The sequence below is a fragment of the Tympanuchus pallidicinctus genome, unplaced genomic scaffold (assembly GCF_026119805.1).
Source record: "Tympanuchus pallidicinctus isolate F22 unplaced genomic scaffold, pur_lepc_1.0 scaffold3, whole genome shotgun sequence".
Classification (NCBI taxonomy): domain Eukaryota; kingdom Metazoa; phylum Chordata; class Aves; order Galliformes; family Phasianidae; genus Tympanuchus; species Tympanuchus pallidicinctus.
Window position 1 is genome coordinate 15,062,230 of NW_026294747.1, and position 17,197 is coordinate 15,079,426.

Sequence of the window (17,197 nt, forward strand, 5' to 3'; positions counted from 1 at the left end):
CTTCCTCTACCTCTGTACAGTCCTCACCTAGTCCCATGCTGAACTCCACAGGTGTCAGGTAGCCATTATTGTTCTGTTCCAAGCTGTCAAAAACAGTCTCCAGCTGCTCAAGGGTTAGGGGGAGCTCACTCTGAAGCCTCTGCAGACAAAAAAGAATGAACATGATGAAAGCATGACTCAAAATTTTTCCTGTGACTGCTGCCTCGGCTGTTTCCAGCTTTGGCTTATGGTGCTGTGCCCTTTCAGCACTCCCTCTTGGTTAGGATGAGACAGTATGACAGTACACTCTGTTTGAGCATACTGATAAGGTTTTCAGTTAACAAATGATTCAACCAGGAATGCAGAGAGAGAACTTCTGTCTGTCTGCTAGGACTGCATTGTTATTCCACTACAGTTAAGGAACAGAGATTTGCCTTTGGATTACGTGTGTGGAGCACCTGGTGTAAAAGATTTCCCAAAGAAATTACCAAATGACTCAAAGTAAAGGAAAAAAACCCATCATCACTGTCCATTAAAAACATAGATTTAGATAAAGCTTAATAAATATTTATTAACATAGGTATACAAACTTAGGCATCACAAAACAAAGTGAGTCAGCAACTAAGCCAGCACTTGTTTACTCAGCAAGACCTGCCAAATATTAACTACAGATGGAGAAAGAGATGGGAAAGGAGGAAAACACTACACATGTAATCTTCCTGATAAACCACTAAAGCAAAAAGAACAGTGAAAGAGATTCTGTTAACATACAAATTAAAAAAAAAAGCAACACACATTGTGCCAATGCAAAGTCATAGTTCAGGTCTAACATACATTTTTTTGAGACAAGACCTCAGCTATGACCGAGACAAAACGAAGTTACACAGCCTTTTTGTGAAGACTGAGACTTCTTGTTCCTGTTTATAGTTGTGTTATTTTGTTTTTAAAATAAACAAAAGATTTTTCTCCCCCGGATTTCCCATCCATTGCATGCTTAACGTTTGTACAAACTGTTGCTTTTTATCTATTTATTTATTTATTATTATTTTCCTTAAAAATTTGGATTTGCAGTCCCACTTGTCCCAGGGACTCCCAAGAGGCCCAAGGCCCTTCCTGGATCAGCTGGTTGGGCAGAGCCCAGCTCCCTGAAATCTGAACGAGACAGGTGTGTGTGCATCCACCTTGCCAAAGGTAAGACGTGCCACATTCTCCTCTTTCCTGCCACTCATGAATTCACAGCTCCTCTCTCACCTGCATGTCCAACTTGGTGATAAAGCCCTTCTCATCCTTGTCACAGAGCTGGAAGAGTTCCCTCGCCTTTTCAAGCATCTCCACCTGCACGTCCTCCAGTTCGCTCATTTGGCTGGAAGGAGAAGCACCAGAAGCCACTTCATCTTCCTCGTCCCCCTCCTCTTCTGCTTCCCAGTGGACGCATCCCAGGAGAGATCTCCTCTGGTTCTCCATCTTTTCAACGTCCTTCGCCCCAGGGCAGGGGAAAATGGAAAAGCTGTGGGGCAGGAAAGAGAGAAACCACAGTCAAACACGACCCTCTGCTTCTGACCCACACACCATCTAGTTACACACCATGCTGGTCTGAAAGAACCAGACGTGTACCACAATTGCAGGCCAGGACAGAGGCAGTGAGGAGGATCTTTGCCTGAGATGGAAGAAAGAGGAACAGGAATGCCTCTCTCAGCCCTCTCCTGCCCAGACCTACAGCTGACCATCCACTCCTGATGTCTTCCCGTGAACACTTCCCAAATACTAATTCCATCCTCTTTCATGTTATTACAGCACATGCACAAAAAAGGTCAGAACATTCCTACACTGGGATATAAGATGGGAAAAAAAATAATAAGCTGGGCACTCCTGCCCCTTTTGCCTCTGCTTTGAGAGTTCAAAAGCTGCCAAGCAGAATTTTAATCTGAAACGTTCACATTTGTAGGAAGGAAACCACACAATTACAGAGACATTTCAGATGCCAAAGAAAATAATTCCCATTATTTACAAGTACCCAACACAAAAGGGCTAAGCACTCCTCTAATAAGCACAGTCCTGGGGCTGTAAAGATGCACATAGCACATCCCCACGCCAACCCACCTTCCGACTTACTGCTCCCACTTAAGGCTCTCCAGACAGCTTTTCTTCAGCACCAGCGCCACATTTCTAAGCCTTGCTGCACTGCTTTGAGCTTCTCCTCTTGCAGATCCTTGCTCTGCATTGCAGGGCAGAAGTGAGCTGTGCAAGCAGGCTGCGAGCAGATTTAAACACAGCACTAGCCAAGAGAGCTTGGCTCCTTTTGTTTTTGAAATCACCAAGAAATTAAAAGCCATGTGCAGATGCCATGATAACAAGCAACTTAATTCTGTTTGCACTCTTAATACGCTGGGATGATAAAGAACATGATGGCCTGGAAGAATGTCACATGCAAGACCCGCATGAAACTAATACAAAAGGAGAAGGTGATTATGTGCAGTGCTATGTGACTCCATTCATTACTGCTGGTCCGTGAGCCAGAGGGTTGTTCTGCTTCAAAGAACGAGCAGAATGCTTCACTCCCCCTTTCAAATGGGTAATTTTGCACGGCATCCGTTTAGTGTCACTTGAAAACATATTTGTTTGAAACTGCAGATTTCCTGTAAGTTGGTGCTATTATATGTTTCTAGTCAAGCAGTCACCCCTAGGAAAGCAACAGACACAGAGCTGGGCCCATGCTTTGGGGAATACTGTAAGGGAAAGAGGGAAGAAAGAGGTGGTGAGGTGGTGGTGGATAGGAGTCTTTCACTCTTTCTTCAAATAAACCCTTCTGTTTAAGCTTCCTTGTATTACTGGGCCAACAGAACAAAAGGTGGAGGCTAAAGCCTGATTCTACTCACTTAGTGGGCAGCCACATTGCTGCCAATGGCAAATCTGTACATGTTAGAAGTCAGAAAGAAACAGAAAGAACCTCAGTTTCCCCCTCATACTCAAGTAAAAGTTACAGAATCACAGAATCACAAGGTTGGAAACGACCTGCAAGATCATCTAGTCCAACCAAAGTTGTAAAGTTAGACCTGAAAGAAAATAAAAAAAGAGATCCAAATATCTTTATCTTTTATTACAGGTGATGATGGTGAGTCAGACAGCTCCACCAGTGAACTGTATTTATTGGCTGTCACACGTCGCCTTGCTGAACCCTTCTGACAGACCCATTTCTTCCACAAGTGCACTCAAAGCAAGAGCTGTGACAAGAATGAGGACAAAAAGAAAAAAAAGGAACAGAAAGTGAAAAAGCACAAAAAAGAGATACATTTTCTAAAACTTCCCTCTAGATATCTAAGAGGGGCTGATGTGTCTCAGAAGTAAAGATCTTACTTCTTTGCTACGAGCTTCATCAACTTGTATTTCAAAGGCCAGAGCAACCCACACAGATGATGACTCTCATCTCTGCTGCAGCAAACAAAAGGCTGTACAAGGAGGATGTTCTGTCCTCCTCAGAATCATTTGCAAGCTGAAATTGAAAACATGATATCCCTACTTCTAGCACTTCCCCACTTTATCAAAAGCCCAACCGAACTGTAGCTCCCAAGCATTAGCAATGGTAAAATCCTCTTCATTAGAAGAGCTGGGAGCCTGACATGGACAAGAGTCTGAAAGGATTTGACTCACTCTTGTAAGAGACCAACCCCATTAATTCAACATTCAGAGCACAGTCTCCTGTTCAAGCTGCTCGGAGAGGCCCGAAACCAGATGTGGCTCTCAGTGGCGAGATGGCACTCGTAGAAGAACAAAGTTGCAAACATGAGACAGCCTCAGCAAGCAAAACACATGGCAGCTCTCTGATGGGCTCCTCTCCCAGGATCTCCAGCTGTTCATCTCCATCCCCATGGATAGGGCATTGCACAGTAGAAATGCCGATGAGAGGTGTGAAGCAGATCTCATCTGACCTGCCCCAGTTACAGTTAGTTGCTGCAAACTGCTGGGAAGCTGCTCTATCAGCAAGATGCAGAGTATCACTGAAGGATAAAACTGAAGGAGACAGAAGAGACAGATAGGTACAGGCACCTAATGCTTTTGGTCAGCCAAACCTGCCATGTTCCACAGAGAGATGTAATCAAGTCACCTCCCAGTGGCAAAGACCTGTCAGAACTCATTTCTCCAGCTCTCACCTCACAGAACTCATTTCTCCAGGCCCCATCTGGCAGGCAAGACAGCCAATGAGACAATATCAGTTAGGCATTTCCACACACCTTAGGATCAGGGTAGTGTCTATCTTTTAGGCTATTAATCCCCATCACCACAACATCTGCATTGGGTCACAAGAAAGCCCATCCAGCTCAGACTAACAACTCTTTTCCAGGGTGTGGGAGATCTACTAAAAGGTGGAAGTGTTTGAGACCCAAAAGCACCAACGAGCTCCAATTGCAGGGAACCACCTCCGCACATCACATTCTACAGCTCACTCTTCCCTCACAGTCAGCTCTGGTACTGCACAGTCCAGATTTGAGCAGATATCAAGTGTGCAAAAAACCTGATATAGAGCTCAAGAGAGAAAAGACAGTCCTTAGGATGTGTGGATTACAACAGCTACCACCCGTCACGGTGCGTGCTGGGGCCCAGCATGCAGAAATTCATTTGCACCTAGAAGACAACCTTCCTGGTGTGCAGAGCCTGCAAAGCAAACAGATCATCTTGGACAAAGCACAGGAGGAACTTGACTGCCAGTAAGGATAAGGAACACCAGGTGCTTTCTACGCAGAGGTAACTCAGACCAGTTTTATGTGCATATTTTAACCTCTCTAGGCATAAACTGTAGTTTGTCTTGTGCAAAGTAGGGCCAGAAAATCAGCTGGATCTGCCAGGCAAGACCTTCAGCTGGGAAATTGCAAGATGAATCTTAATCCTGACTCAGTGTGCTATACAGCCCTGGGCAAGGCATGTCACCTGCCCATGCTGGCACTGTCAACCCTCCAAATGGGATCCAATTCTTGTAACAGCTGGCTCTTTATTTTAAAATTCTATTCCTGGAGACTGATAATTACTTGTGAAACTCAAACGTCAGAACAGTTTCAAAGCCTCATAGCTTAAAAAAAGAAACACCTGAACACAGAACTTGAAGGGTTTGCAAGTTTCAGCAAACAGAAGAATGAACACAAGGTGCAATTCCTGGAAAGTGGAAATACTGTTTTCAAGATAGTGTTACAAGGTCATAGTTTCCAATTTATTCTCTCTGAATTCTTATTAGTGTAGCAGCAGAGCTAAAAAGGTAAAGAAAAGTCATGACTCAAACACCACCAACAACCAAGCCCTTATCTGTGACCACGAGCACCGTGTGCACATGACAACTTTGGGGTTTTTCTCAACCTGATGAGGAAAGGAAAGCGGGAAGCGCGGCCAAACTCTGCACAGCTGGTCCTCAGGTGACCTCAGTCACAGGCAGGGCACTGTACAGACACTGAACACACAGCATTCCTAGCAGTCCTGCCAGACTGCAGCACAATGAACCTACAGTGAACAAAGGAAAAACTAAGGACGACTGGCTAAGTGGCTTACCAGGATTCTGGTGCAAGGCCAATGCTTGGGGTCTGTAGAGCTACAAAGGAAAGCAGGTTTTTGTGTTCCTGTGCTGCTGCATACTTGGTGACACTGTGGTAGTAGGGATTCGTGAAGAAGATTCCTTCTGGGCATATAGTAGGTGTCCAAGGGGCACCACCAAACAAAGAAAACAAAGCGGTCAGATCATCACTGGAAATTTCCCAGAGGAGATCCTGCACATCTCTGCCTAAGGCAACATTATTAGAAACATAAAAACCCCACCCTGGTACAAAAGCTGAACGCATAAGCCGGTTGCTGAAACAGATCAGAAGGACACACACCCATGAGAAAGAGTTACACAGCACTGAAGGGAGCCACAGAAATGACAGAAAAATGTTTTTAGGGGGCAGTGAGGTGCCACAGGCTGGGCCACATGCTCTCCAAGCTGCTTTGCAGGATCAGTCCCAGCCAAGGAGACCACGCAGCAGCAAATACAGGCTGATACAAAAGCACTTAAGGAATTCAGAGGTGTCCTTCAGCTGATTTCACTTTTGATGCATACATCAGATGAGGCAGACTTGCTCCCACATCCCAGAGGATGTTACACAAAGAGAGGAGAAGAAGGGCCATGGTGAGGTGTTTCTGCAGCAGAAGCCTGTTGCTCCAGCCCACAGCAGATACAGAGCAGGAGCACACCCAGATCACAAAATCATAGTCACCAAGGCTGAAAAGACCTCTAAGATCACCAAGTCCAACCATCGACCCACCCCCACTATGCCCACTGATCACGTCCCTCAGTGCCACATCCACACGGTTCCTGCTCATCTCCAGGGACAGTGACTCCACCAGCCCCTGGGCAGCCAGCACCACCACATCACTGCTCTTTTGGAGGAGAGATAATATCCAACCTGAACCTCCCCTGGTGCAGCTTAGAGCCATTACCTCTTGTCCTAAAGATACCAAAGCACGAAGTGTTTGCTCGCTCACAGGCTGGAAGAATCATCAGGAGTAGCTGTGTAACAAGGAGGATTTAAAAGAAAAGGGCAGCAAAAGCTTATGGGCTCTTATATCACTTTGAATCTGCCAGTTGCTGTTTACTCTATCTTCCCTTCTCTCCTGCTCTTTTGAAAGCCAGTAAGGCTTTCAAAAACAGTAAAAAAAAATTTAAAAAAAAAAAAAAAAAAAAGGCACTGTAAAAACAGTGCTTCTTGTAGGACAAACACCTCTATAGATGAGTTGGCTCTCGGATTTTATAGCACTGTGAGATTCAGTGATCTCACATATTGACTATGACCATCATTACTTACATATACTTATAACACGTACCCTCAAGCATGTATTTGGACTGCATTACAGCCAGACCAAGCCTCTCTGATTAGGTGAATGTAAAGGAGAAACGAGCCTTGCCAGAGAACATTGATCTCCATGTCAAACATGCTTCCATGCAGGGTAAATTTCCAAGAGTTGCTCCAAGACACTGTGCATTCGTTTGCTGGAAATTGTTGTAAAAAGCTCTGCCACAGCTTTCCCTGAGAAGGCTGGGAGAAAGCAGGAAGAAAAGTTCCCTCTCAGCATACTTTGTGTAAAATTAATTTTAATCTTTCCCTTCTTGTAGGAAATTCGCTTCCATTGTTTGGGATCTGTTTGGGTGGTTGTTGGGTTCTCCCTTCCCAAAAGGAATGGCAGGAAAAGAAATACATTGAAAAATTAGAAAAACATCAATTGTTTTATAAGGTTTTTTTTCTTTAAAAGTTAAGAGAACCCATACACACCCTGGGCTGTGAGCCTGCAATCAGGTGTAATATCTGGTACACACTCTCTCTCTCTTTTAATTGCCTCCACTTGATTGTACGCCTTTAAGGAAATAGGAACGAATCCAGGAACCTTTGTGTTGTTTATTCAGTGGGAGATTAGCCCAGTTTGATAGCTTTGAGCTAACCCACACTGCACTATCGACAGATGACTTCATTATGGGACATGCCATCAAGATAAAGAGGTATATCCCAGAACCATGGACTGCTGGAATGGGCTCTGTCACGCTGAGCAGCGTGTTCAAGGACGTACTCTGCTGCTTTGCACCATTTCCCTCAAAGAGCAGAGAGAAATTCTTCTTTATGACTTACCATACCAACTTGCTGAACTTTGTCAAAAAAATCATGCCACAAAGAAACCCACTGCACGAAGACACTACGCCCCTATCTGCACAGAGAAGCTGGCACCAGTTCTCTATTTCCAGCCGTGAGTGCCATGAACTCCTCAAAGCTGCACTCACCACTGCTTTCTGAGCATCACAATTCAACAGCACAACGGAAAGCAGCGACACCAAGAACTGTCAGAGCAACCCCTCTGCAATAGACAGGTATCCTCGCCATCCCCAAACAAGATCATCTCCCCCAGAAAGTGCCACAAAGGCTCTGTCTCTGTAGCACCCCCACACCACTCCTCAGCTAGCACAAACCAAGGACACTTCACAGCTGTCCCACTGGCAGCGTCACAGTGCTGGCACTGCAAACACGGAGGGCGTGTGTTTGCTCTGGAACTGCTCCTGTTAATTGGGGTTTTGGCTTTGTTGGCTTGTTTGTCTTGGGGAGCGGGAGAGAAAGCATCAGTTTTTCCTCTAACAATATTTGGGCCCTGAGTTAATTCCCAGCAATTAAAACCAAAATCCGAAGCACATTTTTTCCATAAACATCTAATGGTCTAGGATGTGTCAATGTAGCTAGCATGCAGCAGATTTTCCACAAAATAAAGTAAAGCCCGCAGTAAGACATGACAAATAGCAACAGCTAGTTTAGAAACAACTCATTTTTACAAATTCCTTCATTTGAAAAGGCTAACAAGTTTCCTTTTTCTTTTTTTTCTTTTTTTTTTAACGAAACAAAACAGAACAGGGCAACATCTCAAACAGTGCAACACTAGGATTTATCTCATATACCACAAAGGCAGAGGAATGGAAAAACCCCACGGTATTATGCCCTTTGGCATCGAGAAGAACTCATTGTATTTCCAAAGACTGGAGATCATTCTGCACATCCACAAAGGACACAATTAGCTAGGAGAAAGTAAATATCATTCACTTAGTCAAGTAGAAAAGGCCCTGAGCAGTATCAGATTTCCTGCTGATGCCACTGCTGTTAATGTTCTACCACAAGTATGTGGTTGCTAGAGGACAGGAGCAATCCACTCAAGAACTGTAGTTGATAAAGATGGGATTTTTTAATTGCAGAGAGATAATATAGCCTTTATTCACCAGCTGAGTTCTCGTAACAGTATTGTGAAACTGAAGGCACACACTGCTCTGAGTACAGCAATTAGTAGAGAAGTTCCACGTGTTTACATCAAGTATGCTCTCCACATGTGCTCTGCCCTATCGGTGATACCTACAGGCAAGGCAGGAAGAGAAGATATAGGAAAAATAGGTAAGAAGACAGAGGACTTGGCACTCAACATCAGACATGTTGGATTGCTTCCGATTTGAGCTGAAAACCAAGCAAGGAGAGCCCCATCAAAGCAGATCCCCTGACTCCTCCTCTACTCCCACAGCTGCTTGGCTGCCAGCAAGGCCCCACAGAAAAGAAGCTTCAGGCCTAAGGTGGCATTCAAAGCTCTGCAAATAATCTTTTCAGGAAATGACACAAGTCCAGAGCAGCTCCTCAGCTTGTTGAACTGAACATCACCAGTGACTGCCTCAGAGCTGCCTCACCTGCCCCTTGAGCAAAGCAAAGTGTGTGCAGAGCAGGCTGTACCTGCAATAGCAACCAGAAGCCAGAGCGGTCCCACCAGATTCATGCCACCTGGCCATGCCAGGTGCAAAGAACAGAAGTGAGGAAAGAGCTACATCTTCATTGATCAAGATCCCTGATCCAGAAATTAATGGTACACAAAGAACAACTGACAGCCTCGTGCAGTCCAGAGCTCCCAAATCACACATGGATGAAACACCAGACCACCCAGCCCCTGTCTGAAATAGGAATTCTACTGCTGGATAGAGCACCCTCTCACACTGTGTACTGAGGAATTTTGAGAGCAATTTCTCCTCCACCTGAGCCAGCAAGATCTCTGTGGCACCTGAACAGCACTTATTTAGAGCTACAGCTGCAGGGGGATGCATGAAGTTAAGCCTTTTTTCCTCATCTCCAGCATCTCTTGAGAACTGGACAAGAATGATCTCACCACTGTGATTGCTTCTGGCTTGCAAGCTGGCAACAGGACAGTGAGAGAAGTTTCACCTCACTACAGTGAATCTTCAAGATGCCTTAAGGGATTAAAAAAAATACATAAGAAGCAAGATTGCTTGGCAGGAACGAGCAGGGAGAAGGTTTCTAGACAGCAATTCCCCAGAGAAGCCTCTCTGCAGCTGCTGCTCCATCGGTTTCACCCACGAGCAACGTATGGGAGCCACGGACAGTCTGACCTTTCTGCAAATGTATTCAAACAAACACAGCTGAGGCAGCTGGGTGAAGCCAATCATGAGAAGACAATTAACCCGATCTGTGCTTCGCTGAAATGGCCGCAGTACCGCTGTACAGCGCTCGGTTACCTGTCAGTGGGGATCCTCCCAGCTAACAGCAGCAGGCAGCAGCACTTGAAGCAAACTCAGAAGCTGATGCTGTCTGAGAGGTGCTTATGCTCAGCTCCCTTTGTTTACGTGCTCTGTCTGCTTGGGAAAATCAAAATCACTGAGGGGAAATCTTCCCTCCTCTGTTGAAAGCTGTGGCCAGGTCAGAAGCCCACAGCAGCAGCACTGACACAGGCTGCAGAAAATAGGGGGTAAGAGGAGAGCATAGGTGAGGTGGTAGAAAACTTCCTAACAAATGTTTTTAGAGACAAATTCTGTTTTCACAAAGTATTCAGGAAAAAAGTCCTTAGTATTCAATCCAACCAGATGAGTACAGCTGTACTCAGAAAACACCACGATCACACATACTCTAAGAAGTACTTTTTCTCTCCTTACTCCTGACAGTGCAATGCAGCCATAGCAGTGGTATTCTAAACCCACAGCTCCAAAACCAGCTGGTCACCAGCATAGGTTAAACAACCTGCAGAACTGCATCAAAATGAGAGCACATACTTTCAGTTCAACACTTGCAAAGACACTGGGTAACCCAACCTGAAAAGTTCACCACTTGTTAATCAAGCATCTCCAACTCCTCAAAGCTGATCCCTGCATTCTCCCTCTGCCACAGGAAGGCAGGAAACCAGAACAAAAAGTTCCTAGGCAGAAACTCTGCTGAGACTCAGCAGCTGTGACCTCCTCCAGCCTTCCTTCCCTCAATTCCTCCTCCAAGAGTGACTTTCCATTCCCTACCCAGTTCCATAACCCCATGTTTTCTCTGTGGCTGTCCCCAAGTACCTCCAGGAGCAGGATGGTTTTGCTTCCCTTCCCTGAAGCCAGCAGTAGTCCACACCAAAAAGCGAAGGAAGAAATAACACTGCCACTGTACACAGAGTATCTGAGCAGGTCCGGGCAGGAGGTGTGGTTTGCAGAGCTCCCACTGCATCCCGTCCCCTTTCCAATGCAGGCTGGCTAGCAGCAGTCAGTGCAGAAAAGGCACAAGGAATGCTGCCATTACATCCCCAGGGTAAATTCCTCATAATCCTGCCTCATGCACAGCTGTGAAGGGGAAGGGCTTGTTCCTAAGTTGCCTTAGGCAAGAGGGGAAGAAATGGGAAGGAAGCAACAATCTCTCATCTGTGCTGTAAGGTCACATCAGCACAGCTGGAGCTCCGCGAGGCAGGCATGCAGCTTGCTGCCCACCCCACTTCAACAAGAGCAGGGCTGGAAACTGTCCCTGTGAGTCCTACCTCAAACCTGATGCCACTGACTTATTACTGCACTGCTTGTCTCACAGAGAGAAGCAAGAAAGCATAGGGAAAAGGAGAGGTAAACCAGGATCCTCCAGCTGGCATCTGAGGAGCAGAGACTTCATCAGGCTGCAAACAGCAAAGAGCGTAGCTCCCAGGAGCAAGATATGAAAGATCTGCATGAGGCAAAGGTTAAGATGGGACATTCCTCACACAGTTTTCTTCCACTAGAGAAGGGCAGCAAGAATGACCACGCACTCTTCTGGGCAGGCTCTGGCTGCATAGTCAAAGCAAATAAAAATCAGACCAAGTGTGTTACCTGCCTCTGAGCAGGGGAATGTACTCACCATTCTGTTTATCCTTGCTGCAGAGATGCTTAACACTGACCTGTGGTCTCAGCCTGCACACCTCGTGTCAGCTGGGATGCTGCTAAGCAGCACAGAGAAGGAAAAGAGCTGCCCTTCTGTGCCTCACAGCCTGCCCTGCCTCTCATCTCCTCCTGCAGGCCCTTATAAAGCTTCTCCAAGTACTGACCACAGCAACGAGCTTATTGAACAAACAAATAAGGTGTTTTGGAGTCACTTCAATGAATCTTTAGCACTATGCAGGTAAAGGGCAAGGAAAGCAAAAACTTATGGTTCCCATAGAAATGCTAATCCAACCATACTGTGTATCCTTTGTATTTAACGGTACACAGCTGAAAAGAAAAAGCCTTCATCCTCTGATGCCAGGAAGGTTTTGATTTAGCAAAGACACTCCACTACCACCCCCCCACTCCTTTATTTTTCAGAGAAGTGGATTTACAGATCAAATTGGATTAGAACAATCTTAGCATCATTACAGCCTCCCTAATACTTCAGGAAGCAGTGAGGGCTCTCAAGCATGATTACAGACTGAATGCCGTGTGCCCAAGCTGAACAGAGGAGAGGGACCCAGGCGTCAGAATGGGGTGAGTCACCAAACCACAGTCTGCCCTGATCCTGTGCTTGGGTGCAGCAGGGATGTGGCAAGGAGAGAGGACAACCAACAAATCCCTACACATCCAAAAATAATGCTTTTTATGGACTTTGAACTTTGAAAATAGTTACATGTACAGAGCTATTTCATTATAAATTTATCTTTTTTGAATAATTAATGCACCAGAGTGGTTTATCTTTTGAACATTTTCTAGATGCCTGGGAAGTGTCAAAAGATCATGCACTGTCAAAATCAAGTCCATAAAAAGTGGATAATCAGTCCACTGCTACCTGCTTCTTTGATATCCCTTTGAAGGATATCAATTTAAATACCTCCTGCCTAGGATCCCAGCTGAACAAGTTTGCAAACAGGAGAGGAGCAACTTCACCACAGGAAGGTGGAGGAAAAGGAAAAACAAAATGAAGAGAAATGTGACGTGCACATATAGATTTTTTTTCATTTGAATATATGCACTGCACACTTTTTTCCATGCTAATATCATTCAGTGAATCTTTTGAGCCAGTGCTGTATTCCGCTGTGTTCTGTCAGGGCAGTTCTCTCCCTGCTGCAGAAGCAGAGTTTGCTGAATGCAGTTTCTCTTCCTGTGTGCAGATGACATGGGAAGAGAACAGTATGTACAACTCAACTGGATTAGTGGTATGCATTCACAACTGTGCCTGAAGTGCAGGAAATTGCTGAGATTAAGACTGTGCAAGTACAGAAAGACAGGGTTGCTTACTTCCTTACCTGGGGGTCTATTCTTCAATACCAAGGACCCATCAAGAAGAGCCAGACCCGTAACGATTGCCATACATCATAAGGGGAAAGCAATACCCAACCTCAAGCTGGTGAGAACTCTTTATAGGATCACCTATGATGCACTGCCTCGTTAACCTCTCTCCAGCATAAATCCGTGTATTGCTGTGCTCTCTGACGAACCTCTGAAATCTTATCTTTATACTTTACATAAAACCTGCACCACTCTGCCCAGCATGAGTAACTACAAGTGGTGCTTTTGCATGCAGCAGCTTAGAACAAGCAGCCAGATTTGCATAGGAAGCAGAAGATGTTTTGTGCCGTAGTTAAAGCATTAAACCAAAGGGTTTTGTGCATCTGTACTGGAGCAGAGGATTACTCCTCAGGTTTCAGGCTGGCAGAAACATTGCCAGCTCTTGTAAGAGGTAAAAAGGGTGAGGAGGAATGAAGGGAGCTCTCGAGCACAGAAGCAAAGTGTGAAATGGAAGAAACATGCATCTGCAGGGACATCTGCATTCTTTATCCCTCCAATAAATTTGAATTCCTTTCCAAGCTCCCATGATATCAGGCAGAAGGGCACAGCTCAGGACAACAGACCCTTTGACCTCCAAGAATTGGGGAACTGAAGAGAGGGACAAGCCCTTAGCCCTGCCAGACCTTCATGGCAGCTCAGAGGACACCAAGCTCTGCAGACCCATGGAGCTGCAGCACCTCCAACCCCAGCAGACAGACATGGGAGCTCCCAAATCCATGCCTTCTGCTTGTAGAGCAACCTGATGGCCACTCCTCCACACTCACCATCCCCCTGGGCACAAACACATGTACCTTCCCTCTGAGGCTCCAGTGTCAGGGCTTCATGTCTTGGAGAGGAGAGGTGAGGTCTGGTTGCTCCTCCAGGCTGCAAACTCAGCCGTGCCTGCCAAGGGGAACAAGGACTCGGTCAAGCTGTGTCTTATCTCAGTGATGACGCCTACCTTCCTCCTTGGGCAAAGCTCAGCAGCTGCCCAGGAGAGCAGCTGGCCCAATGCCTGCTACCAGGTCTCAGCCTCAGGTGATTCACAGTGGAGAGGGATGGACAGCTCTGCTGGCCAACCCGTCCCACCTGAAAAACAGCATGGGTATTTGCATTTAGTCCATATGCCTGGGTTAAGTGCAAGTCACTCTGAGCAATATTTACACAACCCATTCCCTCACCTCAGCTCCTCCCAGCACAGCACACTGCTCACTTTCTCTGAACGCAGCCTTTGTAGCAGGTAAGGCTCAGCCCAGCTCAAGTCAGCTGAGAGTCAGACCATAGAGAAAGATCTACCAATGCCACTCTGACAGTACAGTCACCTTCAATTCCAATCCTCAGCAAAGGAAATTGTTTTCTTCATGTGGGAACAGTGGGTAGCTGAAAGAACTGCTTTGACTTGAAGGTGGTCTGCTGAAGGCTACAGAATCATTAGATTGGAAAAGACCTCTAAGATCATCCAGTCCAACCTCCAGCCCAGCCCCATCATGCTGGCCATGTTCCTCAGTGCCACATCTCCACAGATCCTGAACACCTACAGGACAGTGACTCTACCACCTGCCTAGACAGGCTATGCCAATTCTCCCTTCCCAGGGGCTGGACAGTGTGCAGCCATAACAGGATTTCCACCAGCTTTGTTTCCCTGCTTTTAGGGAAGCACAGTAGATAGCAAAGGCAGCGCCGTGCAGTTGCAATCAGCTAGCACAGACTTCTGGAAGCTCCCTGTACATCCCTTCACTCAGCCTCACACACTTCTCTTAACTGCTTTACTACATCCTAAGCATGGATCACTGACACTGCATAGTCTGTGTGACATATCTGGGCAGCTGGCATTTTTTTTCTTACGCCGCAGAGATACCAGTCAACTGATGCTACCATTGTTGATTCTTTTCCTTAAATGTCTGTCTGATGATATATAAATATGTAAGGCTGACAGACATGAGCACGTGGCACGAGCAGAGCACAGTGTGCTTCATCTCACAGCAGAACATTTAGTGACCCAACCTCAGCACTCCCCATGCAGCTAAAGAGGTCAGGTTTGCTTGGCAAAACTATAATTAGAGCCACACATAGGGAAATCCATCAAAAATCAGCAAAGAAATTAAAGCTTTAGGATGCAGAAAGGGGAAAGGAGAAAGTGCTGGAAAAAATATCGAGAAAAGCAATGACAGCAACACTGAGCTTCTCCCCTCAGAGCTGCTGGGCCATGCACTATCTTACAAGGAGCACAGTGACAGAGGACAAAGCCTCACTGATTGCTTCAGTACTGCTCCTTGGATGCTTCAAAATGGGTCATTCTGGATTCTGATGTCTGAAGCAAAACAAGTGTTTTAAAACTTTAGTCCTTATGCAGACAGCAAGCAAAGGCACTGGCAAGAGCAGGAGACATTGCACAGCTCTGTGAAGAAAACAGAAGTACTACAGCTGAAACCTCTTATCACTGCCTCTAATGTCAAGCTGAGCTCGTGGGAGCAGGCAAAGAGGTGGGAGGATTCCATCTCCAGCACAGCCACATCGAGTCAAAAATATTTAGGCAGGGAATAATACGTGAGCTGCATTATGGAAACCCATCCTGGTTTACTGCACATGGGGATCAATATCTGCAAAGCTCTCTGACCATGAAGAACACTGTGCTGGGAGCTGTGTCCATTTGATTTATGTTACTTGTCTACTGAACCTCATCCCATCGGGTCACTCCTGAGGCAGCCAGGATTACAGCACTGCCTGCGTGCTGCTGAAGACAACTGCATGTGGACTCCTCACCTGCAATAACATCACCAGATCAAGGCACGATCCAGCCTCAATTCACAGTACATATCAAATTAGGTTTGGGAGGAAAAAATCTTTTCATTTGCCAGATCAAACTGCCTGGAGAAAGGACAGCCAGGCCGATTCCCTATCAGACCTAGAACAGAGGGTTTCCATAGCTCTCAGCAGACACATACGCTCATACGTATACAACTTTATGTGATACACAGAAACAGGCAGCTCTAGAAGATGAAAAGTAAGATAGGAATTGCTCCTGAAGCTGCGCAGAGCAAGGCTAAAAGCCAGCAGTTCCTGTTACGCATAACATCCACCAGCTCCATCGGAACAACCAAGGATTCAGTGGGTCAGTTTTTAACTGGGAAACCGCACTTTGTTTACCCGGCTCTTTAGGCTGCTCCCGACACAGCCACGTCTCCGGCTGAGGGGGGCAACTGCCCGGCAGGAAGCGCTACAGGAAGGATCTGAGGTTCCGCACACGAGTTCACCGAAGGGCATCCCACTCTCAAGGGACATTAAAGAAAACGGCTAGAGGAGCTTCGGCGTCTCTCCCAAAGAGGAGAGGCGGCACGGAGGCCCTCGGCGCCACCACGCACCGGATCTGGGCCAGAAGGCGCAGAGGATGCAGAGAGTTCCCTGAGCAGAGGATGCGCGGAGTCCAGCGCTGCGTGCCCCTGTCTGAGAGAGGTACCTGAGGCCACCTGGGAGCGCTCCCCACGCACTGCCGGAGCCGCAGCTACAGCGCTCACCCAGCAGAGCTGCTCTGAGGGAACGCGCGCCCATAGCCGTCTTTCAGCTGGCGGCAGCTAGAGAACGGGGACGCTCTGAAGGAACGAGCGCGCTCAGACGGACAGCTCACAGCTGAGGGGCTCCGCACCCCGGCCTCACAAAATGGCGGGCGGGGGGCGGCCGCCCCGGCACCACACGTCGTCCCGGCACCACACACCCCCCGACACCGGGCAGGCTACAGGGCAGGCGTCGGCTCCGCCCGCACCGCGAAGCCCCCGCACCGCACCGCACCGCACAGCCCCGCTTACCCGTCCCGGCCGAGGAGGAGCAGAGCGGGCACCTGCTGCCGCTCCACAGGGCGACAGCGGAGCCGCGGGAACGCAGGAAACGCTCGTCCCGCCGGACGGAGGGAGCTGCGCCCCGGCCCGGTGGCGGCAGGTGGGGCTGGGGGCTGTGCTGCCCGCCGCCGCCTGGCCCCGAGCGGAGTTAAAGGCGACGCCGGCACAGCCGGGCTGATTCGTGGCGGAGATAAAAACTTGCAGCGCAACGGCCGCTATTCGTAGCAGCTGAGTATGATCTGTTTCCTGAATGAGGAAATAGGCGGCAGGCCCGGTTCAGTTCCTCAAGCGACCGCCGCGGGTTGGAGGAAAACTTTCCCTTTTGAGCATGTGCGTGGCA

At 47.3% G+C, this 17,197-nt stretch overlaps 1 protein-coding gene across 7 annotated transcripts in view; it reads right to left on the reverse strand.

The window, feature by feature from the left end:
* The window catches only part of CRACR2B (calcium release activated channel regulator 2B), a 41,554-nt gene extending 24,432 nt beyond the window's left edge, over nt 1-17,122 (reverse strand). For 2 of the 7 annotated variants that reach the window (XM_052692752.1, XM_052692746.1), the window contains exons 1-3: nt 10,847-11,103; nt 1,231-1,486; nt 28-139 (exon numbers count right to left, since the gene is read on the reverse strand). In XM_052692752.1, coding sequence (XP_052548712.1) covers nt 28-139; nt 1,231-1,486; nt 10,847-11,088 — 610 coding nt within the window. In that variant the 5' untranslated portion in view covers nt 11,089-11,103. Of the gene's footprint in view, nt 1-27; nt 140-1,230; nt 1,487-2,079; nt 2,100-10,846; nt 11,104-11,645; nt 11,776-13,809; nt 14,051-16,827 lie in introns of those variants that run through there. The other 5 variants (XM_052692747.1, XM_052692749.1, XM_052692748.1 and 2 more) reach the window with 5 other exon arrangements.
* Nucleotides 17,123-17,197: the final 75 nt, after the last annotated feature.